Here is a 15,681-nt window from a genome sequence, read left to right as displayed (position 1 = left end):
TTCACTTAATATAATTCTCTCAAGGTCCATCCATGTTGTTGCAAATGGCAGTATTTCATTCGTTTTTATAGCTGAGTAGTATTCCATTGTGTAGATGTACCACATTTTCCGTATCCACTCATCTGATGATGGGCATTTGGGCTGGTTCCAACTCTTGGCTATTGTAAAGAGTGCTGCGATGAACATTGGGGAACAGGTATACCTTCGACTTGATGATTTCCATTCCTCTGGGTATATTCCCAACAGTGGGATGGCTGGGTCGTATGGTAGATCTATTTGCAATTGTTTAAGGAACCTCCATACCATTTTCCATAGAGGCTGCACCATTTTGCAGTCCCACCAACAATGTATGAGAGTTCCTTTTTCTCCGCAGCCTCGCCAGCATTTATCGTTCATAGTCTTTTGGATTTTAGCCATCCTAACTGGGGTTAGATGGTATCTCAATGTGGTTTTGATTTGCATTTCCCGGATGCTGAGTGATGTTGAGCATTTTTTCATATGTCTGTTGGCCATTTGGATATCTTCCTTAGAGAAATGCCTACTTAGCTCTTTTGCCCATTTTTTAATTGGGTTGCTTGTTTTCTTCTTGTAAAGTTGTTCTTTGTCTTTTAAATTATCTTCTGGCCACCAGTGGAGCATCACCAAAGACAGAAGAGCTAACTCTTAAATCCATTCTTACCTTACTTTCAAAGTAATTTTATTCCCCCTGAACATCACCCAGTAAGGTCACTTAATAGAGTATGTTGTGCTTTGATTTCATCATATCTAGGATAACCCCTTGTATTAGTCTGTTTCTGTTGCTTATAACAACAGAATTTATATCACCTGGCACATGTGATTTATAAAGAAAATGAAATTTATTGCTTATGTTTTTGGAGGCTGGGAAGTCCAAAGTTCAGGGAACACATTTGCTGAAGGCCTTGTTGGTAGTGACAATGATCCAGGGTTCTCAAATGGCAGAAAATGACAGAGCAGAGAGAGAGTAACTTCTCATGTGCTCTTCTTTGAAAGCCCTCAGAAGCACACACCCCTAACCACCATTATTAATCTGTTCAGTACGGCATGGTCCTACAATCTAATCACCTCTTCAAGGCCCCACCTTTCAGTTACTATAATAGAATTTCCCACCCTCAACAGTTACAGTGGGAATTAAGTTTTGGGGTCACATTCAATCCAAGGCACCACTTAATTTCTTATTTATCTGAAGCAGAATAATAATTTTTGTTCTGTTATGGGCAGAATTATTTAGAAGCCGTATCCTATAAAGTGTTATTTTTTAGAAGCTGCGACTGCAGATAATTGTTTTGGGAACATTTTGCAACTTGTTTCCTCAGGTATTGGGTAGTTTATACAAAACATGGGATGGGAAAAGGGAGAACTGTTTAACTTAAAGGTAAAGTAGATCTTTAAAAATTGTGCAGATTAATCACTTTTTACCTTTCTCTTGCTCTGTACTTTTGTTAAAGACTGATAAAGATTCTGGTTTAAAAAACACTACAAATTAATGAGTAGACTTGTCAGAAAAGAAATTGTCATAGAAAATTAAATAGTAGTTGAACTTTTAAACTTTGAGTCAGAGCCAAACCTGAGTTTATATCCTAACTTTGCTACCTAACAGCTATACTACTTTGAGCAAATTAACCTTCTTTTGATGCCTCAATTTTCCATCTCTATAGAAGGAACAATAGTAATGATAATACACTCTTTATGAGATAATACATGTAAAATACATAGGACTGTGACTAGTACAAAATAAGTACTATATCAATGTTAATTACCATTTATTGTCTTTAGTGTTTGTTTTTTTTTTTTTTTTTTTTTTTTTTAAAAGATGACCGGTAAGGGGATCTTAACCCTTGACTTGGTGTTGTCAGCACCACGCTCAGCCAGTGAGCGAACCGGCCATCCGTATATGGGATCCGAACCCGAGGCCTTGGTGTTCTTAGCACCGCACTCTCCCGAGTGAGCCAGGGGCCGGCCCAGTCTTTAGTGTTTTTATCCTGTTATTAAAAAATAATAAATCTGTTCTGCTTTTCCCTGGGATGAAAAAGTCACAAATTTTAACTTATATGAGAAATATCTTAGACATCTTAGATTGTAGAAAATTATTCTAAAAATCTTTAATCAATTGAATGAGTTGAATGTGTAATAAATAGGCCTCATGTAGATGATATTCAATTAATTTTAACAGGTATTTCTTATGTGGATGATTAGTTTTGAGAGTCCCCCAGAAAACCACAGATCATTTTAGTCACAGAACTAATTATATTTTTTCATTAGATACAGCTTTCGCAAAAAATAAAGATGACGGAAAATGGTACTATTTTGATGACAGTAGTGTCTCCACTGCATCTGAAGACCAAATTGTGGTAAGTGTCTTATATTTCATGAAAATCATGGGATCCACTATTTTACAGAGTGAATATAAATTAATAAAAGGGGCCCATGGAACGCTGTGTTCTACATTCTAGCAATTCTAGTAGCTAAGAGAAATTTGCTGTGATTTTTTTAAAATGTAAAGTTGTTCCCTAAGTGAAAATTTATCTTCTAAATATGCCCACTAATAAAAGCAAAGGTTTTTGTTTAAATTGTAAGGTGAACATTTTTCTGGTAGTTTTCAACATGAATGGAGTTTCTAATGAAAATAATTGTTTTCCTCTGGAAAAGTTTAGCTCTTACCTTTCTAGATATTGACTACTTAAACCCAGAATCCTGAAACGGGGAGGAAAATCCTTTAAGTACCTTACCCTACCCGTTATCTTGAAAGTCTTATCTTGCCATATGAAAATTAATCATTAAAACTCAAAGTGACATAATTAGATAAAACAAATTATAGATTTTTTTAAAGATTAACCCCTCTGTACTTGTTACTTTGATATTTTCTGAATAGTAGAAAAATGAGGAAGTTACATCTGTTCGTACTTGCGTCTATTTATCATCCACAGCTTGAGCCAAAATATTGGCATTTGTTGTGCTTTACATCAGAGCAGATTTTTATTTTTAGGTGTTGACTGATGGAGCATGACTGTAGTGTGTTCTAAGAAGAAAGCTAAGAATTGCTTGATAAATGCTCATTTTTCTATAAATTTTGCACCTCTATAAATTTTACTTCTTGATTACAAAATTATAAAGAGTGAGAAAGAGTGAGAAATATGGTATTTGCTCATATGATGATATTTCTTATACAGAAGGTTTTCTGTTGACATGAAAAACACTGACTGCTTTACTTTGTTTCCCAGATTAAGTTATGTATTCCTTGAGGGCAGAGTAGCTTTTTAGTTTATAATATTTTCAGATCTTTAATTTATTTAAGCAAATGAATAAACTTCTGAGCCCAGTTATTGGCATAGCTTTAATCTCTCTTTGCATGGATAGCTCTGAAATAATTTTGAATTGTTTCTTTCTCTTTATCTCTCACTCTCTCTCTCTGTGCATGTGTGTACCATACATATATACACATACATATGTATATACTGTTGCTTGTTTCCCTATAACAAAAAGAGACTTGAACACTATAATACTTTTTAAATGTGTGTATGCCTAAGTTAACTACATTTTTAGTTTATGTTTAAACTACTAATTTCTTTTGTCCCCCACTTTTCAATTCTGTTCTCTTCTTTCTTCTACCAGCCCAAACATCCTAAAATTGTCTACATTCTCTTTCTACATCTCTTTAACCACTTTGCCCTAATCCTGCCTTGACATAATCAATATTTTATTTATATACAATGTATGAACTTGGTGTTACTGTGAATTTCAACAGTGATGATTCTTCATTTAGTTAACAAATATTTGAGTACCTTATATAGGAGGGTACTTCAGAAAGTTCATGAATGGATTTGTATTATCTTTTAATTCCATTTTACCATGAATTTTTTGAATTTCCCTCATATAGGTGTATGTGTGTATATGAGGGGTCTTCAAAAAGTTCATGGAAAGATTTGCATTCTCTTTAATCTTATTTTTCCACAAGCTTTTTAAAGTACTCTTGTGCATGTGTATAAAGGACTCCATTCTAAACAGGATTAAAAGACAGCTATCTCTGATTTCAAGAGGCTTACAATCTAAAGAAGACAAGCAAATACATCAACAGTTATAGTATGATAAGTACTGTTAAGTATCTTATAGAAAAGGGACTGCTGTCTGGGAAATCCATGTAGTGATGTTTGACCTGGGTCTGCTAGTACAAATAAAAGGAAATTAGACAAATTAGAAGGAAAGTGCTCTAAGCAAAGAGAACAGTACCTACAAAAGCAAGGAGGCATGACACAGCTTGGTATTTTAAAGGAACAGCAAATAATTTGGTATGACTGAAAGGAAAAGCTCTTGTAGGGATATGGGGAAGAAATTAGGCTGGAGATAAATTTAGCGTTCAGATCAAGAAAAGTGACATCTTGGTTGCTTAGATGTTTTCTTAAAGACTATGAGAAGCCATTAGGTGATTGTTAAGCAACGGAATAACATTATTAAGTCTGGATTGTAATGTCTCTCTGAAAACACTGTAGAAGATCCATTTGAAGGCACTGAATAAAGAAGAAGGGCAATACAGGAGGTTGTCAGAGTAATTTAAACAATTAAAGTAGTGGTAGTAACAGTATAGACAAGGGGAGAATGAGATATTTACTGGATAGACAAGGGGATTTATGAGATATTTACTGGATAGAATTGATAGAACTTGATTAGAGTTAGAGATAAATAAAGATTTAGATGTAGAGATGCAGAGAAGTGGAAGATGACTTTTACTTTGCCATTCACCAAGATTGGGAACATAGGAAGAAAATACGCTGTTGAAGTTTGAGGTGCCTCTATGATAGGTATGTGGAAATTTCTGCTAGGTAGTTGGACTAATAGTACTGGAGTTCAGGGATGAGAAGTGGTTTAAGTTATAAATTTGAGTTATCAGCCTTAGGTAGCAGTTGAAGCCACAGGTTTGAATGACCTAGTGAGAGGATACAGATTGAAAAAGAGTAATGAGGCTGAGGACAGAACATAGTATTTTTAAACTTCAGGATTTAGTGAGTCCACAGAAAAGTCTGAGAAGAAACCTAAGAGATAGCAAAAGACCTAAAGACAAATGATGTCACAGAAGCCAAAAATTGTTGATGAAGGAAAGAGAAGTAGTGAAGCATTAAATGCTACAGAGAGATTGACCAAAAGAACTAAAAAAGTCACCCATTTACATGTTTACCCATTATTTGGCCCTGGTGAAAGCCATTTCATTAGAATGGTTTGGGCAGAAGATAGATTACATTGACTTGGGGAGTGCGCATGAAAGCGCATGATTACTATAGACTTCCACGTCTGTCAGCCTGGCTGTGAGGAAGAGGAAGAAAGAGGTATATAGCAGCTAGAAGGGAAGGTGGAATGAAGAGAGATTTATCATGAGAAAAGACTTAAGCATTTTTTTTGATACCAAAGAGAAGTTTGGTAGATAAGGACTCATTAAAGATGTACAGTGATTTTTTTCTTTTTTTCTGGTGGCTGGGCTAGTATGGGAATCCAAACCCTTGACCTTGATGTTATAACACTTCACTCTAACCACAGTGATGATTGATGGAACAATATCCTTAAGACAGTAGGAAAAGTTGGACACTAGAGCAAACATAGGATGAAGCAATTAGTAGTAGATAAAGAGCGGCTCACCTTTTCCTTAGAGACAAAAGGAAAGAAGGCATAGAATTCTATTTCATGTTAGGGTAACTAGGTTAATCTGTGATATAGTTGCATTATTTCTTGGTCCAAAGAACTTAGAAGAGAATATAAAATTTTAATTCCAGTGACCATTCTTCCTTTATATATAGAAACCTTATCTTATCTTTAATCAATTTTAATAACTTCCATTTGACCATGTGTGGTTTTTCTATTTATGTTCTGTCTCCAAAATTGGTTACCAGCTAAAAATTAATACTATATTTAATGTGATCTTTGTGAATCATGACCATTTTAACATCCTTTGTTTGTTTTGGCAGTCCAAAGCAGCATATGTACTCTTCTATCAGAGACAAGACACTTTCAGTGGAACTGGCTTTTTCCCTCTTGACCGAGAAACTAAAGGTGCTTCCGCTGCCACAGGCATCCCACTAGAAAGTGATGAAGATAGCAACGATAATGACAATGATATAGAGAACGAAAACTGTATGCACACTAACTAACGGAAGTCCTAGAAGCCATAAAAGAGAGACTTTTCTGCTGGTGGTGTCTATGGAAATGATGAAATTACCCACCACATTAAAACAAAAGTCTGAGATGGGGAGTTTCAGATAACCGAATGTAAATCCTTTATCAGATTTTAACTTGTGCAGTACTTGAAGTGAAACACAATGAAAACTTTAACAGAAATTGTCTCTTAATACATTTACAGTCTTGTATTTACAAGCTAAATATATATATAGGAAATCACAAATAAATCCCTTTTAAGTTTGCTGCTGTTTTGATGAATTATGTTTTTTTTAATTTTTTGGATGTGAGTTAATTGATGACAAATGTTAAATTTGTGGATGTTGGTCATTTATTTTGCTCTAATAATACTGCAAGAAAACTATGGCTGAACTTAGGTTTTGAATAATCTAGTTCATGTGCTTTAGGCTGCCCTATATACTACTATGATATTTAGCTGCAATATCAATGTGGCATAAATACTGCAGTAGTATTCTTTGAAAACCAGATTTTGAAATCTATCCCTTGTAATCAGTATGGGCCTATTAAAAAACCAAATCATGATATAAGAAACAATCTTGAAAAAAGTTATTTCCTTTTGTAGTAGCATTAAAAATCCAGAATATTATATTCATCTTAAACAATGTAGAAACAGGTTCTAGATTTCACACTCCATCTGAAGTCATTTTTCAGTTACATGTAAGTATTTTTTACTGCTTATTGGGATCTGTTCTTTAGACATTCAGATTTTTTTTCTTGCTTTTTAAATGCATATCTTTTAATCTGGTGTTGGTCCAAAATTAATATTTTTGCTGTCTGTTTTTCTCTACCCCATTTTTTTGGCAATTTGGCAACTTTAGCTTTCCCAATCATTGTAATATAAGGACAGACTTAATAGTATTCTGTATCCATAGTAATAATTGCATCAAGCTTAGATGAGAGATTTTTTTCATATGCTGGCCTTTAAATCATTAATGGACAATTGGCTATAATGGTAGGTCTGTTAACTTTCTTTGTGTGTTCCTGACGGAATTCACCATAGCCTTACAGCTTTTCTCAGAAGGTAACTTGTTATAGGAGAAATGGCATTGCATGTTTCAGAGTCAGAACCTGTACAGTATATAAAGCATACAAACCTTGAATTTGATTTTAGTTCACCACATTCAAGGATCCAGGATGCCAAAAATATGTGTGAACATTTGAAATATTTTCATTTGCTGCTTTTTCCCGTTGATCTAGTTGAAAGAATGTTTTGTCGATTGGCATACAATACTGCCTTTAATAGAAAATCTAAATGCTGGGGCACATTTACATATCGACTACCTGAGAAATTGCTTTGTGTCCCACTGTTATTAAAGCAAAAAGTATAATGTTCTTCACTTGAACTAACAAATACAATAGATTATAAATTGTGTATTGTAAATAAAAGTTCACTCTGTGAGTGCACATTTTGGTAAATTATTTATTTATGTTAGCATTTAAAAGTAAAAAGAAAAAAATGCATTTGACCAGGATAAATGAGGTATGTTGATCATGGCTTTGCTTTATACCTTGATATTAAAGCTGGTTTTTCATCCTGGTATTTTAAAAGCTGCTTTGGGATTTTTCTTTTCTCTTTTCTCTCTATCTCTCTCTCTCTATCTTTATTTTATTTTTTTTTTTTTATGTAATCTAACCTCCTGCATGACAGAGGTTAAAATTTTGTCTGCACTTGAGTTCACTTGAGTTTACATTTGAAATGTGCATGTTTATTTATACAGATTTCAATAAAGCTATTCAAGGCCTTATTTAGTCTTTTATTTCTTACTCTGAGTCTTTGATAAAAATCCCCTATTTTATGGATAGATGACTGTAAGACTTTTTAGTTATAGTTAATACTAGAAAGTATGTCAGAGCAAAATGAATTTTACTATTAAGGACATGTTTTAAAGTTGATTTTTTTTTTTTTTTTTTTTTTTTTTTTTTTTGCTGAAATATTCATTTATTAAATATTTGTTTGCCTACCAATCACTGTTCTGTACTCTGGAGAAACAGCAGTAAACAAACATTCCTACCTTCACACAGCTTACATTCTTTCTGCCATCTACCAACTAATAGACTATATTTCCATTTCTCTGAAGGTTTAAAGAATAGTCAGAATTAACTCTTTCTAGACCTAGGTTGTAGTCTTCACCCCTAATTCTCCATAGAAAACTGTCATTAATGCCTGTCATTAACTTCACTTCCTACTAAAAGTTTGTTTTTAAATAAGAAATAATGTTAATAATGCCATCCAATCTGTCACGCTGAAATATCATTTTCAGCTGTGAAAAATAAACTTTAAAAATAGTGCAAAAGGGTAATATACACTCCCTCTAGTTAAAAGTAGATATTCATAGGTAGTACAGGGTAGTAAGAATATATCCAGACTAGAATTCTACTTCTAGCTTTACCACTTAGTATTTATATGACTTTAAACTTAGTCTTTTCTATTCTGTTTCTTCACCTGGAAACTAATGATAACAATAATAGCTAGCATTTTTTGAGTACTTATTGTGGACCAGACACTATATTAAAGTGTTCATATGCATTGTCATTTAATCCCACAACAGCTATGAGGTATAGGGACAGTCATCATCCCCATTTTTCATATGGAGAAACCAAGACTCAAACCGTTCAAGAAATCTTCCCAAATTCACACAACTACTATGTGGTAGAGCCAGTATTCTATTCTCAAATATATGCTGCCTCTCACTGGGTTGTAGTGTCTGCTTCACATGATCATTGAGAACTCAAATGACATGATGTATTGTATGGGAAAGGGCTTTGTAAACTATGTGGTATACTCACTACTGATTTCTTCAGTATAAATAGAAAATCATTTTAAAGTCTAATGACCTCACCTCAGTATTTGAGAATTGAATAAGAAAGATACCAGCTGGAATATTGGCTCACTTTCCCTTTAAAAATTAACTTCGTTCAACTTATATATACTTATTATACAATTTTAATTTTAAATATAATGTGGCATTTTTCTCTTATTTTGTTCCTCTAAATTTAGTGTGCCCTTCTTTCCATTTCCCCAAATGGAGTCCTGAATTTCAGGACTTTTTTTCTTCACCTATAATTTAGTTTTTTTTAAAAAATCCAGCCAGAATGAAAAAGCTGCAGCCAGATGTTTTATTTAAATATCTTGCTTCTCTTATAAATTGTGTTAGGTAGTACTTTGTTTATCCTTGCTTTTCTGACAATTGAATATAAAACCACACAAAACATTGATTTGGGCACGAAAAAAATCAGCAAGTACTAAAATAGTTTACGGTGCAAGGGCAGTGCTTTTTCATGAACTAATTTCATTGAGGTAAGGATATCTTTTAAGAAATAAGCCAGGAACTGTAAGAGAGAATGAGGGGAGTCTCCTTCAGTGGCATACCAAAGAGGGAATAGGGGGTAGAAGGAACCTTCCACCCCAGAGAGGAGAAATATATTATTACTGACATTGTTTAGTACTGGTGCATGGTGAGAAGAAAAAGCAGGCCAATTTTATCAGTTTTATTATTTCAAGTTACAGACAATGCATTCATTTCATTACAGCCTGCTTTCACCCCTCCCTGCTTAGTAGGCTTCTGATCTCCTACACTAATGCAGTGCTGATGAACCATCAATTTAGTTTTTAAAGTAGAAATATAGAGAATCCTTGTATCATATACTAGGTGAAGGAACCAGAGGTCCTATAAAATCTCAGAGGAATGAAAAGGAAAGGAAAATAAATCTCATATCCGGAGCCAAAGAATAATAGTGGAAATCTTCATATTTTTTACTTAAAGTAAAATTTTTATTCTTTGAATAACTTAACCTGAGGCATTTTCAAACAGCTTCTCTTGAAAATATGTTGATACTAATAAATAATTCTTTTAAGTACCACTTGACCAGCGGATAGGGAAAGGAAAGGAAAAGGTGAGTGTATATATATCCTTGCTAATTTTTCTTTTATACTCAATTACAGATCTATATTATATATTGTTTTATTATCAGATTTCATAGTAAGGTATATAATATTTTTTCTTATAAGCATTCTAGGTTTGGTTGCATTTCGGTTTGATATGTCTGAGTTTTATGTTTTTAGTTCATATTTACTATAAAGCAAAAGAATTTCCAAATAGCTCAGCTAACAAAACTTATATTTAAAACTGAGTTAAATATTTTCAAATTTTATAAGCTACATACAATAGGTTTTAAAATATCAGAATTGGGAAGATAAAATGTAAATAGCAAAAATTCAAATCAAGCCTTATTTTCACTAATGATGGGGTAAAGAATTTTTAAGTGGATAATGTAAAACAGACAGTTCAAAAATTATTTTTGGCAAATATATGCATTGGGAAGCATACTCGCCTCATATCATACCATGGTCTAATTCCCTGGCTCTGCCTTTGGGAGCCTGGAACCTGCTAGGGTAGTGAAAAGAAAAGACCCGAGGTTATTAAGGGAATCCAGAAAGTGGATAAACTATTCAAGGAAGATCAAGAGGTGCTGTAATATTTTGGACTAGTGTCTCAAAGGACAGGGAGAAAATCAGTTACATGGGTTTTGGTGGGGGATTTTGTTTGTTTTCCTAGAAATGTGTAGCAAATGTAATTCTACAAAGCAGCTGAAAATACAGCTCTTTGGAAATTATTCTTTTAAATGGTAGTGCTGTAAAAATAAGACCACACTTTCAATATGCACAAAATTAAATATTTTAAATGTTTAAATTGTTTTGGTAATTATGTTCTGCTGTAGAGAATCATGGTTAAAGTTTGGTGCTCATTTTACTAAGGTCTTTTCCCTAGTATCAGGAACTTGGAGCTTGTTTGGTGAAACAAAATAGTTTCATTTTCTGTGACCTTCAAGTTTGTTGCTAGCTGGAGATAAATCTACATGCATAAAAGTAAAACAATAAATATGGAAACATCCCAACAGTCTTCCCATAATGTGTATTCTTACATTCTTCTCAGTAGTGACTAATTCTTAAAATTTCCCAAACTGTTGTTTTAAACCTTAGATATCACCTCATTTTTTAATTCTTAGAATCTTTCAGATGTCTTAAACTTCATCTCAAGCACAAATCTCATTAAATTTTTTCTACAATATTTGCTTTTCTTTTAAACTCTGTAAAGGAACACGCTAGGCTAACAGACAATGTAACCTATCCCAATAAGGATATTCCTCCTCTGTCATTGATTCTTAGGTATGCTAAGTTATAAATAATTTTGCCTCATGTATTAAAGTGTTCTGCTTATGTCTAGTCTTATATGTGCCTGCTCTCTTCTGAACTTGAGTTATCCCTATAAGTAGTGAGAACATTTAATTTTCCTTATAGTGAGAACCATCTTTCCATTATTCAAGTGGACAATTTTTTAATTCTCTAATGAGTTCATCCAAATTAATCCTATGATACCTATATTTCCCCAAAAAGCCCAAGACCTCCAGGTCATCATCATTCAATCCCTGAACTTCCATAGAAACACGAAGGATTATCTTTTTCTAATCACATTGTAGTGAATTATCGGTGTCCCGGAAATTACTTAAGACAGAGTAAATATGAATCATTTAGAATTCCCTTCATTTAATAAAACAACAAAAAAATTGTAAACATGGGAATTTTTTTTTATTGAAACATAGTTGATTGTACATATCTGTGGAATATTGAGTTGAATATCAATACCTGTGTGCAATATGTGATAAAGCAGGATAATTAATACATTCAACATTATACAGTGTAATCATTTTTCATGGCCCTTTACCAATTCCTCCCTTACACCCTCTTTTCCTCCCCCTTTCCCACCTCTGGTAACCTCAGTTTTGTTCTCTCCTTTTGAAAGTTCAATGTATTATTGTGATTGTTGTTTCTTTCTTTCTTCTCTTTCTTTCCTTTCTTATTTGCTTATTTTTTATATTCATTTTTTAGCTCCCACTTGAGTGAGAACATGAGGTATTTCTCTTTGTCTGGCTTATTTCACTTAATATGATTTTCTCTAAGTCCATCCATGTTGCCGCAAATGGTATTCATTTTTTATGGCAGAGTAGTATTCCTTAGTGTAAATATAACATGTTTTCCTTATCCAGTCATCCAATGATGGACATTTAGGTTGGTTCCAACTCTTGGCTATTGTAACTATAGCTGTGATAAACATGGGAGTGCAGGGATCCCTTTGATATAATAATTTCCATCCTTTGGGTGTATACCCAGCAGTGGAATTGCTGGATCATATGGCAGTTCTATCTGTAGTTGTCTGAGGAACCTCCATACTGTTATCCATAATGGCTGCAGCAATTTGAAGTCTAAATGTGGAAATACTATGCTACAATTTTTTTTATTTGAGAAATAGTTTATATAGGACTCTCTTAAATATTGAGTGCCTCTGGTAAACTAATGTTCTTCACTTTATAAAACTCAGAATTATATTCACTTGTTTTTTCTAGGTTTTGTGGGGTTTTTTGACACGTCATAATTGTACATAATTATAGGGTACAAAGTTATATTTTGATATATGTATACAATGTGTGATCAAATCAGGGTAATTAGCATACCCATCACCACAAAAATTTATTTCTTTGTAATGAGCATTTGAGCTTCTCTCTTCTAGCCATTTGAAAACATACAATAAAATTTTGCCAATTATAGGCCCCTAGTACTACTGTAGAGCACTAGAACTAATTTTCCCTATCTGACTGTAATTTTGTATCCGTTAACCAACCTCTCCCTATTCTCCCTCCCCACTACCCTTCCCAACCTTTAATAACCACAATTCTACTACTACTATGAGCTCAACTTTATTTAGCTCCCACATATGAATGAGAACATGCAGTATTTGTCTTTCTGTGCCTGACTTAATTCACTTAACATAATGTCTTCCAGGTTCATCTATGTTGCCACAAATAACAGGATTTCATTCTTTTTTATGGCTGAGTAGCATTCTATTATGTATATATACCACATTCTCATTCATCTGTCAGTGGACAACTAGGTTGATTCCATATCTTGGCTATTTTGAATAGTGCTGCAATAAACATGGAGGTGCAGATATTTCTTCAATACACTAATTTCCTTTCCTTTGGTAAATACCCAGTAATGAGAGTGCTAGATCATATGGCAGTTCTATTTTTAGTTTTTTGAGGGTCCTCCATACTGTTTTCCATAATGGCTGTACTAATTCACATTCCCACCAACAGTGTATAAGAGTTTTCTTTTCTCCGCATCCTTGTCAGCATGTTACTTTCTGTCTTTCTGATAATAGCATTCTAACCAGGGGGAGATGATATCTTGTGGTTTTGATCTGCATTTCCCTGATCGGTTTGTATGGAACCACAAAAGACCCTGAATAGCCAAAGTAATCCTGAGCAAAAAGAACAAGGCTGCAAGCATCACATATACTACAAAGCTACTGTAACCAAAACATGGTGATTGCATAAAACAGACACCTGGACCAATGGAAAAGAATAGAGAACCCAGAAATAAATCCATGTATCTACAGCCAACTGATTTTCGACAAAGGTGCCAAGAACACACATTGGGGAAAGGACAGACAGCCTCTTCAATAAATGGTGCTGGGAAAACTGGCTATTTTTATGCAGAAAAATGAAATTAGACCCCTATTTCTCACCTCACCATAACCAAAATCAACTTAAAATAGATTAAATTCTTAAATGTAAAACCTGAAACTATAAAACTACTAGAAGAAAACAGGGGAAACACTCCAAGACATTGGTGTAGGCAAAAATGTCATGGAGAAGACCTCTAAAGCACAGACAACAAAAGCAAAAATAGACAGATGGGGTTGCATCAAACTAAAAAGCTGCACAGCAAAGGAAACAACCTGCAGAATGGGAAAAAATATTTGCAAACTGTTTAGCTGTCGAGGGATTAATATCTTTGCTTTTGAGCCATATAACTATTGTATGAGTTGGAGTAATACTGCAAATTCTAACAGTAACCCTCAGTAGTCATAAATAATTTGGCTAATAAATATCTACTGTGAGATATGTAGGAAACATTCTATATTTAGAACCATTTCACCACAGCTAGCTCCAACTGTCAGAATTACACTTCTCATGACCATAAAATGATACTAGTCTCGCGTGAGGATTGAGTTTATGGATGTGGGCGTGTAAATTGCCAGATTTTGCAGAATTAGGCAGTATTTCCTATTATAGACATCTAGAATGCTCATAAAAGACTTCTTCAATGGAAAGCTCAACTTCAGTTTTTGAAGCTATTGTTAAAGTACATGTTTATATTTTTAGCAAAAGAATCACCAGTAGGATGAGTCAAATTAATAGTTGTAGTTTGTTTTAATTTTGCTCATAGCTCCTATAACACATGAAAAATTAAAACTTAATCATGGATAATAGAGTCCTGTTATATACTAACAAATATTTTTAAAATTATTTATGAGTAGAACTTCACGGCTTGTACGTTTAAAACCTTTCCTCTGCCTTCAGTAGTGGATTATCTTGTCTTTTTTTCCCCCAGTTTTATTATGGGTTTCATCATGTTTGTATATTGTCTGCTCAGGCTGCCATAGCAAAACATAGACTTGGTGGCTTAAACAACAGAAATTTATTTTCGTACAGTTCTAGAGGCTGGAAATCCTAGATCAGGATGCCAGCATGGTTGGTTTCTGATAAGGGTCCTCTTCAAGTCCAAAAGTCGTTGGGCTTTAGACCCAAGAAGAACCAATGTTCTAGTTCAAGTCCAAAGTCAGGAGAATACTGATGTCCCAACACAAGATAATCAGTGATTGCAAGAGGAATTCCTCTTACTTTAGAGAGGGTTAGCCTTTTTGTTCTAGTTAGGCATTCAATTGATTGAATGAGGGTCACCAATATTAGGAAGGGCAATCTGCTTTACTCAGTCTACCAATTTAAATCCTAATCTCATTCAAAAGCACCCTCACAGATACGCCCAGAATAATGTTTGACCAAATATCTGGGCACCCTGTGACCCAATCAAGTTGACATAAAATTAATTATCACACCCCTCCATATATAAAAGAGTGGTTTGGACCACAGGCTCAGGAGTTAAACCACGTGAGTTCTTGACCTGCCACTTTCTGCAAATCACATTACATCTCTGATTCTCACTTCCCTAATTTAGAAATGAGCAGCTCCGGAATTTCCATCTAGGAAGACTTCGGGTGGGCAGTCTAATTAGAAGGGAACAATGAGACTATTAAAAGCACATATTTGCTTTGTAAGTACAGGGTTTTTCCCAAAATGTACAGTTTACTTGTGGTGGAGGGCTACAAGGATACTTAAGAAAGTTCATGGAAAGATTCATATTATCTTCATATTGAAGTACCCTTATGATACAGTAACATTCTAAATTCAGTATCATTTATGAAATTTGGACTATTCAAAATTAAATGTAAAGATTTTGCATTTTGATTTTATTTGCTAAGGAAATTTTTATTGTAAGGAATTCTCTCTTCCAATGAGGAAGATGTTGTGGCTATTTCTTGCTTCAGTTGGGCAGCCTCCTGAATTCCCATTTGTCCAGAGCCC

At 34.0% G+C, this 15,681-nt stretch overlaps 1 protein-coding gene across 5 annotated transcripts in view; it reads left to right on the top strand.

Moving 5' to 3' along the window:
- Positions 1-7,943, top strand: part of USP15 (ubiquitin specific peptidase 15) — a 133,217-nt gene extending 125,274 nt beyond the window's left edge. For all 5 annotated transcript variants that reach the window (XM_063074724.1, XM_063074725.1, XM_063074722.1 and 2 more), the window contains 2 exons: positions 2,281-2,369; positions 5,970-7,943. In XM_063074724.1, coding sequence (XP_062930794.1) covers positions 2,281-2,369; positions 5,970-6,152 — 272 coding nt within the window. In that variant the 3' untranslated portion in view covers positions 6,153-7,943. The remainder of the gene's footprint in view (positions 1-2,280; positions 2,370-5,969) is intronic.
- The last annotated feature ends 7,738 nt before the right edge of the window (positions 7,944-15,681 follow it).

Source organism: Cynocephalus volans, chromosome 12 (assembly GCF_027409185.1).
Source record: "Cynocephalus volans isolate mCynVol1 chromosome 12, mCynVol1.pri, whole genome shotgun sequence".
In the NCBI taxonomy this organism is placed as follows: Eukaryota; Metazoa; Chordata; class Mammalia; order Dermoptera; family Cynocephalidae; genus Cynocephalus; species Cynocephalus volans.
Note: the sequence above shows the minus strand (reverse complement) of the source record. Positions and strands in the feature narration are given on the sequence as shown.